General features: G+C 42.8%; 1 protein-coding gene across 3 annotated transcripts in view; it reads left to right on the top strand.

Moving 5' to 3' along the window:
* The window catches only part of LOC114557080 (zinc finger protein 516), a 51565-nt gene extending 35023 nt beyond the window's left edge, over positions 1–16542 (top strand). For 2 of the 3 annotated variants that reach the window (XM_028580355.1, XM_028580354.1), the window contains exons 3-5: positions 2105–3484; positions 7611–7715; positions 13978–16542. In XM_028580355.1, coding sequence (XP_028436156.1) covers positions 2105–3484; positions 7611–7715; positions 13978–14189 — 1697 coding nt within the window. In that variant the 3' untranslated portion in view covers positions 14190–16542. Of the gene's footprint in view, positions 1–2104; positions 3485–7610; positions 7716–10648; positions 10720–13977 lie in introns of all 3 variants that reach the window. The other variant, XM_028580356.1, reaches the window with a different exon arrangement.
* Positions 16543–17115: the final 573 nt, after the last annotated feature.

The following is a 17115-nucleotide window of genomic DNA, read 5'->3' as shown; positions in this document are numbered from 1 at the left end:
CTTTCAATGTCTTCACCATAAAAATCTATCTGCACGTTTCCTTTTACTCTATGCTGAGGTTGTTTATTGTACAACAACCAATTATTAGTTATGAAACATAATAAAGGCCCTGTACTCTAGCTGTTAAAAGGTCTGGTCAACTTCCTTTTATATTAATAAACATACTGTATAGTACTGAATCTCTCCCAACCCACTGGCACCCTAGTGTCTGGTTTCAGGATTTGCATTTGGGATACAGGATCTTTTTAACTCTAATTTTAACTTTAGTACATACATTGTACACAAAGAACTGTCAGGAGACATGGTAAAATGTGATAGAATCTGTTGAATCATTTCTTTGTTGATATTTGATAAACTGTATAAAATATTTGTGAAAAACTTAGATACTTTTTTTATTATAATTCAATAGTTACCAAACCTCTTGTCTAGATGTAGAGGCTTCTGTTTATACACCCAGCCATCCTTTTACTCTATACTTTCCCTCCCTGTCCCCTCTGACTCTTTACTAATCTATAACCTCCTGTGACACCACTGCCACTCATCCACTCTTCTTACTATTGAGCCAGCCAGGCTGCCCGATGTCTGAGGGATGGGTTATTTATAGAGTCACCTCCCGATGGAGAGGGATACAGGCAATGGGGAAATAGACACTCAGAGAACGCTTTAGTCGCTGTTACTCTGATGTCCCTTACAGCTATAGAGCTACTTTTGGGGAATGCAAATGAGAAGTGGCATTGTACATGCACATACACAACATATACACACCTGATAGGCTTTTAGATATATTTGTTACGATTTAGTTACAGATTAATAACATCTTCCATGGTGGTAATTATTGTGAGTGTCAGGATTGGAATAATAGGACTTGGAAGAGCAATACGAATATTTTGGGTGTAACGTTTTGTTTTTTTATAATCAGGAGCTTCAATTCCTTTGACTCTAACATGTCAATAACTAATTAATACAAGACCGATATCAGCCTGATAACCAGGACACATCAATCTAACCACCTTCCCTACTAAAACTGCCCAGCCCCAGGGCTTCACCTTGGCAGAGTCTGAGCTGTGTGTGTTGGTCAGTGTTGCCAACAGGAAGCCAAATGAAAAACAGATGGCAGGTTACTGTGGTGCTATTGTGAAAAAGAGGAGGGGTAGTGGAGAGTACCATTATATGCTACTTACAAAATCTGATCTGTTGGCGTGTGTGCATGTATGTGCTTGTCAGATCAGATAATGCTTAATGACCCAGCGTTCGGCTACTGTTGTGGTTTTCTGTTCAAAACCTCTGAATTCCAACTTGAGGATTTTTGTGCTTTACATTACTTTACATTTAATAACCCTTTAACAACCACTATGAATACAACTACTTCTACTACAATAATTCCTTTTTTTTTTATTATTTATAGCCTTAGTCTCTTCCTGAATTCCTGAAATTTAACACTGAGAGATAGAAAGTTTACCAGTATAATTCACTTGTAAAGAAAGACGGGTCACATACGCCATCTTGTGGGGAATTGATAAAGCTGCACTTCAGGAATCAAAGCCTTACTATCAATAAACCAACTTAGCTTTATAATATATATGTATATGTTATATTTGTCAAAATGTATTTACTAAACTCACTGTTTCTGTTGTTGTTTAATATTGTGGTGTAATTGTTTCACAGCCTAGGGGCCATAATACATCCCAACCATTACCATAGAGATGAATCAACACCTCCCTGACACAGTTTTAACATCTAAACATTAAAAAAAACCTTTACAGAAGTACTATCTATTAAAGGGCCCTCAATATGTCCTTAAAACAATATCTAATGATGATACAATATAATTATTGTGTGTTGATATGTTTATTGTCCTTGTAGTAGGTGAAGTAATGGTTTCATTTCAGGATACATTCGCATGTAAAAAGATAAGAAGAGATATGGGAATACAGGCCAATACTGCAGCCTGGTGGCTGTTCAGCAAAACTACATCTGGATGGAACAATATGAATCTTGCACAGTGAGCTGTAGTAATGAGCTCTGACTTACAGCTGGTGGTAGAGAAGAGTATCGTCTCCTTTGCACTCATTGACCTTTATGTTGTCATTCCTTTTCCCTACAGATGAGAAGCCTTACATCTGCACCCTTTGTGACTTTGTCACCACAGAGTTGCAGGCCTATTTGACCCATGTCCGTGTCCAACACCCGGCTGCTCCCGGAGATAGACCCAGCCCCATTCCCAGTCCAAGCTCCAGCTCGGAAAGAGGCACCCCAAGTGGTTATCCCAAGCTCAAGAAAGTTCTTCTTCAGGGGTTGAACAACTCTGCATCCCCTTCTGCGTACCTTTCAGCTCGATCCTCCTCGCTTGATCCCGACATGACCCCTGTGGATCTATGTGTGAGGGCTGAGGGCTGCAGGGGCATAGCCTCCCTAACCCAGGACAGGAAGAGCCTCCCTAGCCACAAGTGCTCCTTCTGCTCCCACTCCACCCGCTACCCCGAGGTGCTCTGGATGCACCAGACTGTGGCTCACCGCATCAACAGCAGCAGCTCCAATCTGGCTCCTAAATGGGCTCTCAAACACAGCTCCAAGGGCTCCAGGGACAACTTATTATCCTCCAGGAGACGCACTGGTCCCCCGCCAGTCCTGGAGGGAAAGGAATGCCCACCGCTGCCTCCACTGATGCGTGCCCAACGTACCCGGCCCCCGACCTACTCCAGCGAGGTTCTAAAGAAAAGCAGGCCAGCCAGTCAGGCAGCCATGCCATCATCATCATCCTCCTCTACCCCCTCCTCCTCATTCTCCAGGGGCTCCTTATCCACCCCAGGCACCCAAGCTCGGAAAGTCCCCGTCCGGCCAGGCAGCAACAGCAGCAGCAACAGCAGCAGCAACAGCAGCAGCAACAGCAGCAGCAGCAGCAGCAGCAGCAGCGTCAGACACATGGAGGACCAGAGTCATCAGTCTCGCTTCAAACCCAAAGTGGATATTTACCCTCGGGGAGGCTCGTCGTCTTCCTCCAGCTCCTTGGAGAAGAGCACCGGTGCCCTCTCACGTTCCTCAGCCCCAAGCCCCAGCTCTGCTACTGCATCCCGGATGGCTGACCGCTACTTGATGCCCCAAGAGGGCCTTGGCTTCATGCTGTCCAGCAAACACGGCCTATCAGAGTACAGCCGAGCAAGGGGTTCCCCTCATCAGCCGCTTCCCAACTCCCACGGCCAGGGCCGAGCTAACGCTACGAGGCCCAGCACCATCACCCACAGCTCCACAGTGGGACACAACTACGGATCTTCCCAGGCACATGGAGGCACTCTGCTGAATTCCTCCTCCTCCTCTTCTTCTTCTTTGCCTTCAGAGGCTCGTGGAGACGTGAAGCAGGAGCCAATCGCAGAGACACCAGAGGCGCCAACTGACATCCTCGGCTTCCTCAAAAACTACAACCCCCACGAACTGGCTTCCCTCTACCACCGCTGGGGTGCGGCCAATGCAATGCTGGATCCAACTGGTAGGGAGCAATTTCAGTTTGATCATTTTGTTGACTTATTGACATATGTTTTTGTTAAAATGTGTAGTAACACAATGCTAAACAGTTTTTCAAGTATTTCGTCGCTGTCGGGCAATAACCTTGTGTCTCCATATTACGTCATTTTAATTTTGTTTCATAAATCAATGCTATTGGTCACCCTTTATGTCAGCCTGTGGGTTTTACATATATTTTAACAGTGGCGTGGCACGTCGATTTCCTGAAAAGCAACAATTTGTAATACCATCATTCCAAATAGGCTCTCTTTGAGAAAGCCCTTTGGAATCTCTCATCATCAGCTCACATACGAAATGCCAAAAGTCAGGAGTGGAATGTTTTCCAGTGACCGAGCAGTTGTCTGAAGGTGACAGGCTAAACCAGGAAAAAAACACCCGCAGTCACCTACATACACACTTAACGTATAAGCCATATTCAATAAGGTGTACATATTTATCCTCTCTAACACATGCTGCCTCTCTCTCTCACACTAACTCGCCATCTGGCAGAAAGTGATTGACAGACACATGTACTGCTCGATTCTGACAAGGTTTTGAATAATGAAGAGGAGATCCATTAAATGGCCAACCACACATGTGCTTGCATGTTTGTGACTGAGGCCGGATCCGGGGCAGCATGTGTGTCTGCGCATGTGTGCCCATATGTGCTTGGATTTTTAGATAGGAGAGTGTGTGTGTGTGTGTGTTTTTTTATGTGGGAGACATAAGAGAACCTTTGCTACTCTCAGGTCTGGGAGGCATGCCTAGTCTCCAGCTCCACTCTCCCAGAAAGCTGTCACAAACTGTTTAGGTCATGGCTCTGCCTGACGAGAGACTCGCACAGATGCGAATGGAGAGATGCAAAACAGAGAGAGAGGGAAAATAAGAGGCAAAGAGAGAGATGAGACAGAATAATTACCCCACCAGCTGCTTTGGAAATGGTCATTACCGAACATGCGTATTATTTGCCCATTTTCAGCTGTGTCTCTAAGGTCAAGTGGGGCTGTATGGAGCCAGGGGTGAAAGACAACAGCCCCAGAGCAGACGTATGACATCGCCGTCACCCGTCCGGGCGCATATAGTCACTATCCGCCTTAGCCCTTTGAGTCACATGCTATAAAGTGACCTTTTTTGAACAACTGAGTCTTTCTCCCATTTCTCTCCGTAATATGGGTATGAGTGTGTGTGTCTGCTTGTGTTTTCCGTCCAGCTCTGTCTTGTCTTTCATTAGTGCATCAGTGAGAAGGGCTGGCGGCCCAGAGTAGAAGTAGAGTATCCAGAGGCCAGCAGTCGGGCTGCCAGAGACACTCTCTGTCACCTTCTCCGCCTCCCTGTCCTCCTTGTCCTGCTGTGTCCCTCCGATCCCCCCCCCCCCACACACCTCTCACTTTCCACACATACACATACACAAATCTATTGGGCACTGCCCAGGTATATGCCAGCCTTAATGCTTGGGGTTTTGATGCGTCTTCTGGGGGTTTGTGCAGTAGGCATCCCCCCTAACCATAAGCCACCCCCCCGTCAAAAAAAACCACCCCAGGTCTGTTATCTGTCAACAGGAGAGGTCATTGGAGTGCATGTTAATGTATGTGTGTGTGTGTGTGTGTGTGTGTGTGTAGTGGTCACAGTTTTCTTCTTGCTGCTGTCCCTATGGCTCCAGCTGCTCTGACCACATTTACATGCCCACCAGAAAACATGATTATAACATGACTGACTAGTTATTAATTAAATAGTTATCTAAATGATAAAAATGTAGTCAACAGGTTTTTCTTACGTAATGCTGAATGGCATTAGCAACTCTCAAGAGTTGGGCTTCATGTCACATAACAATTGCTTGTGGCCTTTTTCTTACACTGCCTCTCATTAACTGTGTTGAGTTAGAAATTGTCTGGTTTTGCCAGTGTTTGTTTTTTAAATTGGTCTTAAAGTAAAATGAAATAAAGATTGCCCGGGAGTTTAAGAAATCTGATGATGATGATGATGATGATGATGATGATATATCAGTCAATAGTATTTTTTTTTTTAAACATAAATATTGTACAATCTTGATACAGATCACTTTGATTTAAAAACATTTTTTAAGATACATACGACCAAGATACATACTCAGTGGAACATTTCACAGCTGAAAAATCAACTTGTTAGTCCACTCTATTTGACAAACTATGTAATGGCAAAGCTTTTTCTAAATTAACCTCAGACCTAGTTTGGCATGTTTGTAGCGCAATATGTAGTTTCTTAACAGCTGACATTACAACGATAATAACGATAAATCTTCAATAAGCTAACATCAGCTGATATATGGGCCCCGCAAATGTATTGGTCTAACTTTAATTAAAAAAGAAATTCAAACAAGTTTTAAATGGAATTTAGTTACATGCAACTAATGGAATGATGCTCTTGTTAATTCATCCAGTTTGCATTATTTCAGTTTTATCGAATATGAACACAGCTTAAAGAATTTTTAAAGTTTTGCAGAAATTCTGACAGAGCAGGAAAGTTCACTTATCAACAATGATGTGATCTTTCCCATACCTCCCCTACGAGACTAACTGAGAGAAACCCTTCCTGCTTTCACATTTACTCATTTCAAGTCATGTCACAAGACAGAACTTTTGAAATCATCAAAATTCAAGTTTTGGGGCGCCCAGATAGCTCACCTGGTTGAACGTTCGCCCCATGTACCAAGGCTTAGTCCTTACCGCAGCGGCTAAGGTTAGATTCCAAACCGCGGCAATTTGCTGCATGTCGTCCACCCTCTCTCTTTCCCCTTTCTTGTCTACAGCTGTCCTATCAAATGAAGGCCAAAAAAAAGCCCCAAAAAGACTCAACAAGTTTCTTTGAGGCCCTCAACATGTTAATCTGACTTGCATGTAATGGTAGTGTTGTTGTGTCATTGTGTGTGTGTGTGTCCAGTGTGCGCCACAGCCTATGCCTCACTTTCCTCCCTTGGACCAGACACACATATAAAGGCCTACAACTCTTGAAACACATGCACACGCAGACACACACACCTGACATGTGACACACGGGCCGCGGAGCGGGCACATCACAGCCGGGGCGTTTTAATTGCCTGTAATTTATGCGGTGTGTGTGTGTGCTGTGTGTGTCTGGCTGTCAGCCTCTGAGATGATGCTGTGTGACAGCTGCAGTCCAGCCCCTGGAGCTAGCCGCTCATAATGACACATTAGACATACTAATGATGCCTGCGCGAGTCCACTACTACTGACGCTGCCTACCTCCACCGCTGCAGCCAGGCTCTGTGCTTATGTACACCCACTCACTTTCTGCCCATAACTGACCTTTACATCGCCATTCAATCTCAAAATGTCTTCTGCCTCGCAATAAACTGATGCTGATGTCCACCTTTTCCAACACTCTTATCGAAAAAACTGGCCTTTGAATTTGAACACCTTTTCTTTTTTTTTACGCTTTTCATTTTTGTCTTTTGGTATGTGAAATTAAGATTCCATATGTGAAACCTGTGCCAAAAAGGTCTTATGTTTTAAACTCACCTCTCTTTAAGGCATTGTTCATAGACAACACCTGATCAAGACCAAATTTGGCAAAATATCTGCTGAGATATAAATGGGTGTAGCAAGAAAGACATACAGTACTTAGAATGTTGGGTAACACTTTACAACAAGTTACCCAAAAAAATAGGTAGTTACTGTTTTTGAAAGGGTAGTTACTGTTTTTCAGAAGGGTAGTTACCCGTTTTCAGAAGGGTAACAAATGATTAGTTACCCTTTTGAAAAAGGGTAACTAACCTTCTGAAAAACAGTAACTACCCTTTCAAAAACAGTAACTACCTATTTTTTTGTGTACCTTATTGTAAAGTGTTACCAAATGTTGTGATATGGATTAATTCATTAAAATGATAAAAAAAAGTTGACTTGGAATAACTTATGATAATAACTTCTAGAACTATCTTAACACAGCTGTATCTGCTAACAGTACATCCCATATGTCCGATTTATATCGTACCTCTGTTTTGACCACTGTAATGTTAAACCTGTGATGTAAATGTGCTCTTTAGTACTTTGTTTAATTGTATGTTTCTCTTTTCTGTGTGTGTGTGTGTGTGTGTGTGTGTGTGTGTGTGTGATCAGGGATGCTGAGGTCTCTGATGCGGCAGGGACAGTATTTCTGCCATGAGTGCGGGAAGAGTTTCAGTCAGCCCAGCCACCTGCGCACTCATATGAGATCCCACACAGGTACAAACCCACTCACAAACACAAACCCACTCAAAGGAACACAGAGCTCATACATTACGCATACTTCCAGTGGCAAATTAATAGAGAAATTAATTGAAATGCCTAATTTTGATCAACTAGATCACAGCTTTTAACCTGTGCATTTTGTTGAAATTGGCTTTACTTCCTCATTGCTTGTATGCGTAAAAATAATAATAATAAATGCATTTACCTTTTCTCTTAAAATATACTTATATTATTATTATTCCTTCTTCTGACCTTATTGAAACCCAATGTGTAGAAAAGTATTTTAAAACTGAGCATCACATTTGATTGTGACCAAATATGAACATGAGCATGAAGCTTTAGTATTACATCAAATAAGGAAATAATTCATGTTTTATATATTATATGGGCTATGTATAAACAAATAGTATGTGATATATTAGTATTATGTTTGCCAAAAAAAGTCATTTCAAGACAAAGAAATGTACTTGAGCCGTTACTTCTGTTTGGGGTCAATTACATGATATTAAAACTGACTTTGGAAACATGTCATACGTTCAAAATCATGCTTACAAGCAATTCTCTTAAAAGAGGGTAATCTATATCTATAAGTTAGTATCAAGATAGTCTCACATTACCAGACCTTCCTCCACAGCGCTGCAAGGAGGGTCTGGCTATTCCGGGGATGGGAGAGAAACGTGCTCTGGTTTATTGGCATGTCTTTAAACCAATCACAATCGTCTTGGGCGGCGCTAAGCGCTGGGCGGAGCAACAGTTCCTCTGCAAAATAGCCTCGGGAAGGAACTTGTTTTGGTGGAACGCGTGTACGTTCAAAAGTTGTTTTAGTCGTGCAACGGAAAACTCAGATTGGACAGATAGTCTAGCTAGTTGTCTGGATTTACCCTGCAGAGATCTGAGGAGCAGTTAACCATAGTCCTCAGAAATCCACCAGAGATTAGAATGCCAAAACAAAGAAAGCGGAAGGTAACGGACATCCGGCTGAAAAGAAGGACATCCAGCGAAATTTCCAGCGTCGCCTGGGCAATACTGGAAGTGGAACGTCTTGGATATGGTATCAAGATGATTAAACATTGTTAGGTATGTTAGTTGTGCTGTTAAATTAGGTCCTGGGTCTCCAGGAACCCAAACAGAACAATCAAGTCCTTTACCAGGAGTTTTTAAAGTCATACTGTATGCAGTAACTAAAAGAGTTTTTTTATAGAAACTTTAGAATTATTTAACAGGGAAGGGTATGACAGACAGACAGGATGTTTGTCTGTCTGTCATAATGATTTGTGAACACTGTAAGTCCAGCATCCTGCTTAAACCTGTGGAACAACCTTATTAGCTACTTGTTATTCATGCACTACTAGATGTTCCCACTTTTATGGCCACTCCTTCAACAGTCACTCATTCCCGTGACACCTGTGCACACACATCATCGCCCTCGCAGCCATTTATTCAACTTAGAAACACTCGCATGAGATATAGAGAATATATGCATGGGGATTCGCATTCTCCACGATATTTCATCGTCTGACTGTCCATACGTCTGCTACGTTCCCGCATTCTCCGAAATAAATCAAAACAGATCTTTTTGTTCAGTTGAGTGTGACAGCCAGTCTGTGAGTCCTTCCCCGCCCTGGGCTGGGCAGCTGTCTCTATTTTTTAAACTGAAACGTGATTTGCTCCGGATACTGACCTGTGACAAATTTTATACATTATTAATCACATGTCAATTAGAGAGATGGAATTGCGCATTCTAATAAGGCAGAACAGCATTCGTCCACGCCAACTTTAAGAGGCCATTTGCATGCGTGCCCGATGCCATTCTCTAAACAGCTTGATATAGACATCCTGCTTTTTCCTCTACTTTTCCTTAGTGCACTTTCCATTCAATCCCTTTATTTCCACTCTTTTGTTTTCCTTTCCTTTTTCTTGTTTCCTCCCAGTTCAACCCTTCCTATCTCCTGTGCTATTTTTTTCTGTATCCTCTCATCTCACACTTTCTCTTCCCCTCTTCCTCTTTCATATCATCTATTGTTTCCTCTCTTCTGACTTTTTTTTCTCTTCACTTCCTTTTCCCCTCTTGTTTCCTGTCATTTATTCTGCTCTTATTTCCTCTATAGTCTTCTCGTCTCTCCTCTCATTTCCTCTCACCTTGCCACCCACAGTGTCTCTATCCCCTTTTTCCTCTCACCTCGCCTTTCCTCCTCTAGCCTCTCCTCTCCTATTGGTCTGCCTTCCTCCCTCTTCATTTCCCCCCTTCCTCTTCCCTCTGCTGTCCTGTCATGTCCATCAACCGGGCCAGCGGTGATCACAGTAGACAGTGAGATAAGTAGCTTCTTTATAGAGAGTGTGAATGATATGTGACACAGCCAGTGATTCTAAGTGACAGAGGCCAAATGGTAAGTGATGCAGCGCTCAGCTCCCCCCCCCCAAGCACTGTTGTAAAACACACACACACACACACACACACACACACACACACACACACACACACACACACACACACACACACACACACACACACACACACGCCCATGCATAGGGTCGGTAAACACTTGCCGAGGCTGTAATTAATGTTGTCACCGATGGTTGTCTTCAGCATTGGACGTGCACACGCAGAAAAGGCCAGCCACCCGGAGGCCTCTATTAACATGCGTCATATTAAATCATGGACTTGCTTCCACCAGGCTCCATCACCACCATCATCACCACCACCATCATCATCATCATCACTGCCAGCTCCCCTCCATTAGCAAGGGTGCTGGTGGCAAACGCTACTGTGTGCGGGTGGTGGTAGAAGGATGGGGGGGGGGGGAAGGAAAATGCTTGTGTGGATCTGGTAGAGCTTTTAACCGAATGCCCCCCCCCCTCCCTCCCCATCCTCCTCCTTTTCCACCCCCCTCTCCCCCACCCCCCCAATCCCCCTTCTCCCCCCACAGTTGGGTTTGATTTTAACGGACTCCACAGAGGTACTGACGCTCACACCACCGCTTCAGAAGCTCCCAAACAAGTATGTGGCACGATGGCTAACCACTGGGCTCCCTCATCGCTTCCGCATGTTTCGTATGATTTTTTGTCTCACCTCCGCATGTTCGTCTGTGTCAACCCCCGCAACCCCCATCCTTTTGAGTGTGTGTGTGTGTGTGTTTTTTTCTTCATGTGTAACAGTCACATGTGGCACCTTCTGCACCTGGCATTAACACCTGGCACTCTGACATGCTGCTGGATCACACCTGACATTAGCGTGTGTATCCGGTAATACATATCACAGTCGTCTCATTGAAAAAAAACTTCCAATTTTAGTTTGAATTACACTTGAAGGGTTAGTGGTTCCTTTATCAATTGAGAAGACATTACCAGACGCTTGATAAATTCAACTTAAAGCCTTAATACAATAATAATTGTGAGTCTTTTTTTCAATTGTGAGATTCTTTCAAAACATGGTTGCATCACTTCTTTGTATTCAAGTGTGGTTTTTGTCTTTGGCTGGACTGAATTCAAACTTTTAAATATATACAATACAAGAAACTTTTAAATTTGTAAATCAAATGTGTAATGTCCAACGGTAACTTAGGGTGACAGCACATTATTTTTGTTGCTTTTTTTCCTGTTAGAAATTCATATAAAACAACAGTAATCAGTTCAAACTTCATAAAAGCAGATAATACAAACTAACATTAAAATCAATTAAATGAGAAAAGAAAGGGCAGATTGACCAATAATGAAAGTAATGTTTGTATGAACAAGAAAAGTTCAAATGGGTTTTTAACACACAAACATGTAGCAAACGTAAAGAATTGCAAACACATTCCCTGTACTTTCTCTAATGTCTTTAAAGAGTTTTTAGAGTCAGTCATTGAGACAGCGGAGGAACAGAGGCGTAAATCTCTTCTGCTTTGACATTCGGAGAGAGCTGGTTTCTATACCCTGCACACACATCTTAATTAATCACACACATCTCTCTCACAGACACACACACACACGGACTCAGATTTACCGCACACTATGAATGATGGGAGCAGGCGCGGCGGAGGGGTCCAATTAGATGTAGTGTTGACGCTGCTTTACGGTGACGATAACCTTTATTATAATGTAGTGCGGCGGTCCCGTCAGCGATGTTCCCTCGCAGGACCGTGTCGTGGAGGTTCTTCGCTTTTCTTCTCACGTCTAACCTCGCCGTCTCTCCAGCTGTTTTTCTTTCTTTCTTTTTTTTGATTTCTGTGATTAATTATACCTTTTTTGTTTTTATCTCTCTCTTTCTCAACCCCCCACCCCCATTCGGCACCGCGCCACCCCCCTCCCATTCTTCCTCTCCGTTGTGTTTCTGATGATGTATGATAACAGCTATATTTCCCTGTTTCTTCTTCAGGGAGAAAGGTGCGGGAGGGGCACAGGGAGTCATTTGTTTTCCCGCTTTGATACTCTTCCATTTATCAAAATGATAATTAGGTGCAATTAAATGGCAATCTCATTTGTTTTGTTCAGGTGTGTGTTGCTTAGTGTCTTCTTCTTATTTTTTTTATATATTTCTGCAGAGGTGTCTGTGCCATTGTAGGTCAGTCTAATTAGGAGAGAGAGTACGGTGTGTGTGTGTGTGTGTGTGTGTGTGTGTGTGTGTGTGTGGGGGGGGGGGTTTGGGGTGGCCCAGGTGATTGAGAGAAATACAAAAGTAGGACTGTTCAGACAGGGGATGTGTGGCGCTCTCCTCCAGATGGCAGGAAAGAGAAAAGGAAGAGTTTGTCCATCTGGGTCAGAGTGAATGTTCTCTGTTGCCATCAAGACGTCGTTATATTTTACCTGCTTTTAAAACTAATCGCCACTCTAATTCATTTATCCCTTCTGCAATTTTGACTTTTAAATGGATGAAATCTATTTTGTGATTATTACTTATCTACTCTCTAGGGTGTAGGCTCTATATGTAGGCTTGTGTGCGGTTATGTGTGTGTGTATGCCTGTAGCTGCTCTTAAAGTGATGGTTCGGAGTAATTTCACCCTAGGGTCCTTTGCACCATGAACTTGAGCCAAACACCCCCCCAGAAGCTTTTTTCATCTGGGTCTAGCATTGGGAGAGTTAGCGTAGCAGCGTTATCAGCTGAATAGCTTAGCGCAGGGGCTAATGGACCCACGTTTGTATCTCGTAAATGACCCCACTAATAATGCCCGAAATGATACCAAACTTCTACACTAGTACAAATAGGTTATGCACTCATAAAACAATGGATTGGAAAGTTTGTAAGTACACCAGAAGTTTATGAACACTTGCCTGCTCTCTTCTGCTCTCTGTTGTTGTTGCTACCTGCAGTTAGACGAGTGCTTAGGGCCGTCTACAAATTACTACACCGAAAAGAGATACAACAAAAATATTTATTAATTTAATGATTAAATAAGGTAATGTCTCCAAACTTACCTCAGTTATTACTTGTCTCCTGCTAGTTATACTACAGCACTTAGTTAAAAAAAAAAGTTAAATTAAAAAATATTTTTGTTGCATCTCTTTTCGGTGTAGTAATTTGTAGACGGCCCTAAGCACTCGTCTAACTGCAGGTAGCAACAACAACAGAGAGCAGAAGAGAGCAGGCAAGTGTTCATAAACTTCTGGTGTACTTACAAACTTTCCAATCCATACTTTTATGAGTACATAACCTATTTGTACTAGTGTAGACCTTTGGTATCATTTCGGGCATTATTAGTGGGGTCATTTACGAGATACAAACGTGGGTCCATTAGCCCCTGCGCTAAGCTATTCAGCTGATAACGCTGCTACGCTAACTCTCCCAATGCTAGACCCAGCTGAAAAAAGCTTCTGGGGGGGTGTTTGGCTCGAGGTCATGGTGCAAAGGACCCTAGGGTGAAATTACTCCGAACCATCACTTTAACTAATTTCCCCTTGTGGGATTAATACTGTACATGTGTTGAATTGAGGATCGAAAAGCAAAGTTAACTTTTTAAGTGAAATTAGGTGTTAAAAAAAGGAAAGAAATTTAATGTGAACGCCGCTCTTGTCCTGCATAATATTCCCCTATTTCTAGTCGAATGCCATCATGTGTCTCGGTTTATGCTTGTCTTGTGGGTTTGCTTGTTTCTGCCCCCTTTTTTATTTTCCACTGCAGCTCTCATCCGAGTGTACACCGTTGTGTCTTGTTAAATCTCCTGTATATTCAGCATTCTCTAAAAAGTCTTGTCCTCTCCAAATCTTGTCTATGCGTTCCTCTCTGGCCTCTACCTGAACCTTTCAACCTAATGTGTGCTTTGTGTGTGTTTTCCTCAGGGGAGAGGCCATTCCTCTGCCAGCTCTGCCCATACCGAGCATCTCAGAAAGGGAACCTAAAGACACACGTCCAGAGTGTCCACCATATGCCTTTTGACAACAGCCAGTACCCAGATACAAGGAGCTTGTTACTGTGCCGGGAGGAGCAAGGAGCGCTGGCTGCCAAACACCCACCAGCGCCCCAACAACAACAACAACAACAACAACAGTAGACCATCTGATAGACCGGGATCTGGACTTGGGACCGGACTAGTCAGGGAATCACACAACCTAAAAACACTATCGCCATTCCTAAAAAATCAGAGGAGTCCTCTCCACGCATCATCCTTTAATGACCTTAGAAGAATTATCTACAATGAAGGCTCTTGTAGTTGTTGTTGTTTTTTGTTGTTGTTTTTTTTTACATAAGAAGCTAGTTAAAGCTGTGCTAGGCAATTTTAGCAGCAGAGAAGAGTGTCTTATCTACTAACGGAAAGAATTTCTGGTGAAATTCTGCATTTGGAAATAAAAGGTGGGACATATTTTTTTCTCCGCACAGAAGAAATGAAGAGTGAAAAAGTGTCCCCTCAGCAGGAAAGCTGGACTCATCAAGGATCGATCTTTTGCTAATTTAGTTTGAAGGTTGGCAACACTGGGCAGATTGTGTGTAGTTTACATCACCTTTCAAGGATTTCTGAATATAGAAGCCCTCAAAATTCAAAGAGTTGCCTCTTGAAGCCCTCAAAATTCAAAGAGTAGCCTCTTGCTGCCATTCCGGAGGCACCAACGAGTGAAGTTGCCCAGTGCAGCTTTACGAGAAAAGCGACGTTTTTACGGAGAAGAGGAAAAACTGAACTTGAATGCAACTGCTTGTGTTTTGATCAAGGACTGTGGCATTGCATGGCTGCTGTAGTTGCCCCCCTTTCGTTTTTTTTTCTTAGCTTTATTGTATAACAGTTTCTTTCATTCCTCAGGACACCAATCATCAGAGATGAGATGAGAAAAAAGATGCTCCGCAGTTCATCAACAGTCAATCTGCAAATGAAGACTTGCATCGGTCTCCGTCTCTCTCTCTGTGTGAGTGTGTGTGTGTGTGTGTGTGTGTGTGTGTGTGTGTGTGTGTGTGTGTGCGCGCGCGTGCATGTGTGTGTGTGTCTGCGTGCACAAGTGTGTAAAACTCACCTCCCTCCAGTCCAGAGTATAATGTTAGAAGTGCAGTGACCACTCTGAGGCTGTGTAGCTGATGATTGGAAGGGGGAAAGAAAGAAAGAGAGAGAGAGAGAGAGAGAGAGAGAGAGAGAGAGAGAGAGAGAGAGAGAGAGAGAGAGCGTTAATGGCGGTGTCTGCTTTATATAAATGAGCTTACCAATTTTATGGCCATTCAATTATTGTCCATTTAAGAGGAAGGAACTGAGTGGAGATATTTTTCCTCCATAACTCCATCATAATAAAGAGCGTTTCCGACACGTCTGACTTTGAGTCTGACAGTGGGGAATGCAAGAAGATGCTAGCTCGGCTGTGGATTGCACTGATTAAACTCCGACTTGTGCGCTTGCAAAAGAGAATATGGTACTGCTAGTGTTAGCCAGCAACATTTTCATTCATATTGCTAAAGGGCAACACTGACCTTTTCGCCTGTTGGTTTTTAAGAGATGAAAGCTTTGGTACCAAAACCACCCCAGTCTCTCTGGTAGGAAGCCTGTCAGCAGCCCTAACTACCTTAGCACCAATGTAACCAGAGGGGTCACAAGATACTTAACTCGATAGAAGAGAAGAAAACAAATTTCTTCTTCAAAAAGTTAGCTTTCTTTTTTGTGACTTTTCTCATCTTGTAAAGTAGTGAAAAGTTTAACGCGTTCAGGGCTCTAAAAGTGACTCAAATTAAACAATTTGAGAAGAGAATTTCAGAGCCAGGCTAGCTGGTTTCCTAGTTTCCAGTCTGTGCTAAGCTAAGCTAAGATAAGCTAAGCTAAGCTAAGCTAAGCGGCCACTTGCTGAATTTTTAGTGGACAAACATGAGAGTGGTATTTATCTTCTTCTTGTCTAAATCTCTGCAATTAAGTGAATATATCCCCAAAACGTGCCAAACTATTCCTTTAAAAGTGACAGGTTAGTTAAACAGATAAAAGCGACATATAATTCAACATGTCCGCTGTAACAGAGCATGCACGTTCAACAGAACAAACTATCAGAGATAAAGAGCTGATTTTGTTACCAAAGCAATCAAGCAGACTAAAATTCCCATACTGTCAGGTCTAGTTTTTTGAACGGTGATGTGAAGATTTGCATTCTCAGAGAGAGAGAGAGAGAGAGAGAGGGAGAGAGAGGGAGAGAGAGAGAGCAGCCAGAGTTCAGGATGTCAGGCTTCCAGAGAGTTTAGATGGAGACGTTTTGAAGCCTATTGAATCGTAGAGCCGCCACAGCCTTAACACTGTGTGTGTCTGTGAGAGAGAGTACGCGCATTCTTTTCAAACCTCTCCATACTGTATAAGTACTCCAGCCTCCCTCTATGCTTTGTATACTAGCCTACCTCCTTCGCGATTAAAAGCCTGTTTTAAAGGTGCAGTAAGTGATTATGCCCCATTCCCCCCCATCCCCCCCTCCCCTGTTCTTTGCTCGGAGGAGATGGAAAAAGAAGAAGAACAGCAAGGTAGTTAAAAGCAGCGCAGACGTACAGAGCAAGAGTGGAACTGTGGAGACATTTTTGTATGCATATAGTCAAAATTCAAACCTGTTAAAAGATGACAGAGCATACAGAGTACTGTACTTGCCATCTATTTTGAGATCTCCGTAGTTTTTCCATGATGACGAAATGGTTGCTATACCAGTGGGTTATTGGGTTATGCATACATACCTTGTGTGCTCAAATATGCCTAATAATTCACGAATGTGTATACTGAAAGTGTGGGTAGTAAAAATACTTGAAAACGGATACTCTAGCCTTCGAGGTAGTGTAGTACTAATACCAATGTTGTACAGAATTCCCTTTAAGACTAACTCCTCAGTTATGAATTTGTACTCCGAAGTGTGACTTAGAAAAACTATGAAGCAGGAGTGAGTGTATGTAATATATAGTGTATATCTGTAATCCACTCTTACCAAACCCTTATATACAGCGGTAGAAACCAAATGGCATTACTAGTGCTCTTAGACTAGGTT

The sequence above is a fragment of the Perca flavescens genome, chromosome 6 (genome assembly GCF_004354835.1).
Source record: "Perca flavescens isolate YP-PL-M2 chromosome 6, PFLA_1.0, whole genome shotgun sequence".
Classification (NCBI taxonomy): Eukaryota; Metazoa; Chordata; class Actinopteri; order Perciformes; family Percidae; genus Perca; species Perca flavescens.
This window is presented reverse-complemented; position numbering and strand designations above follow the sequence as displayed.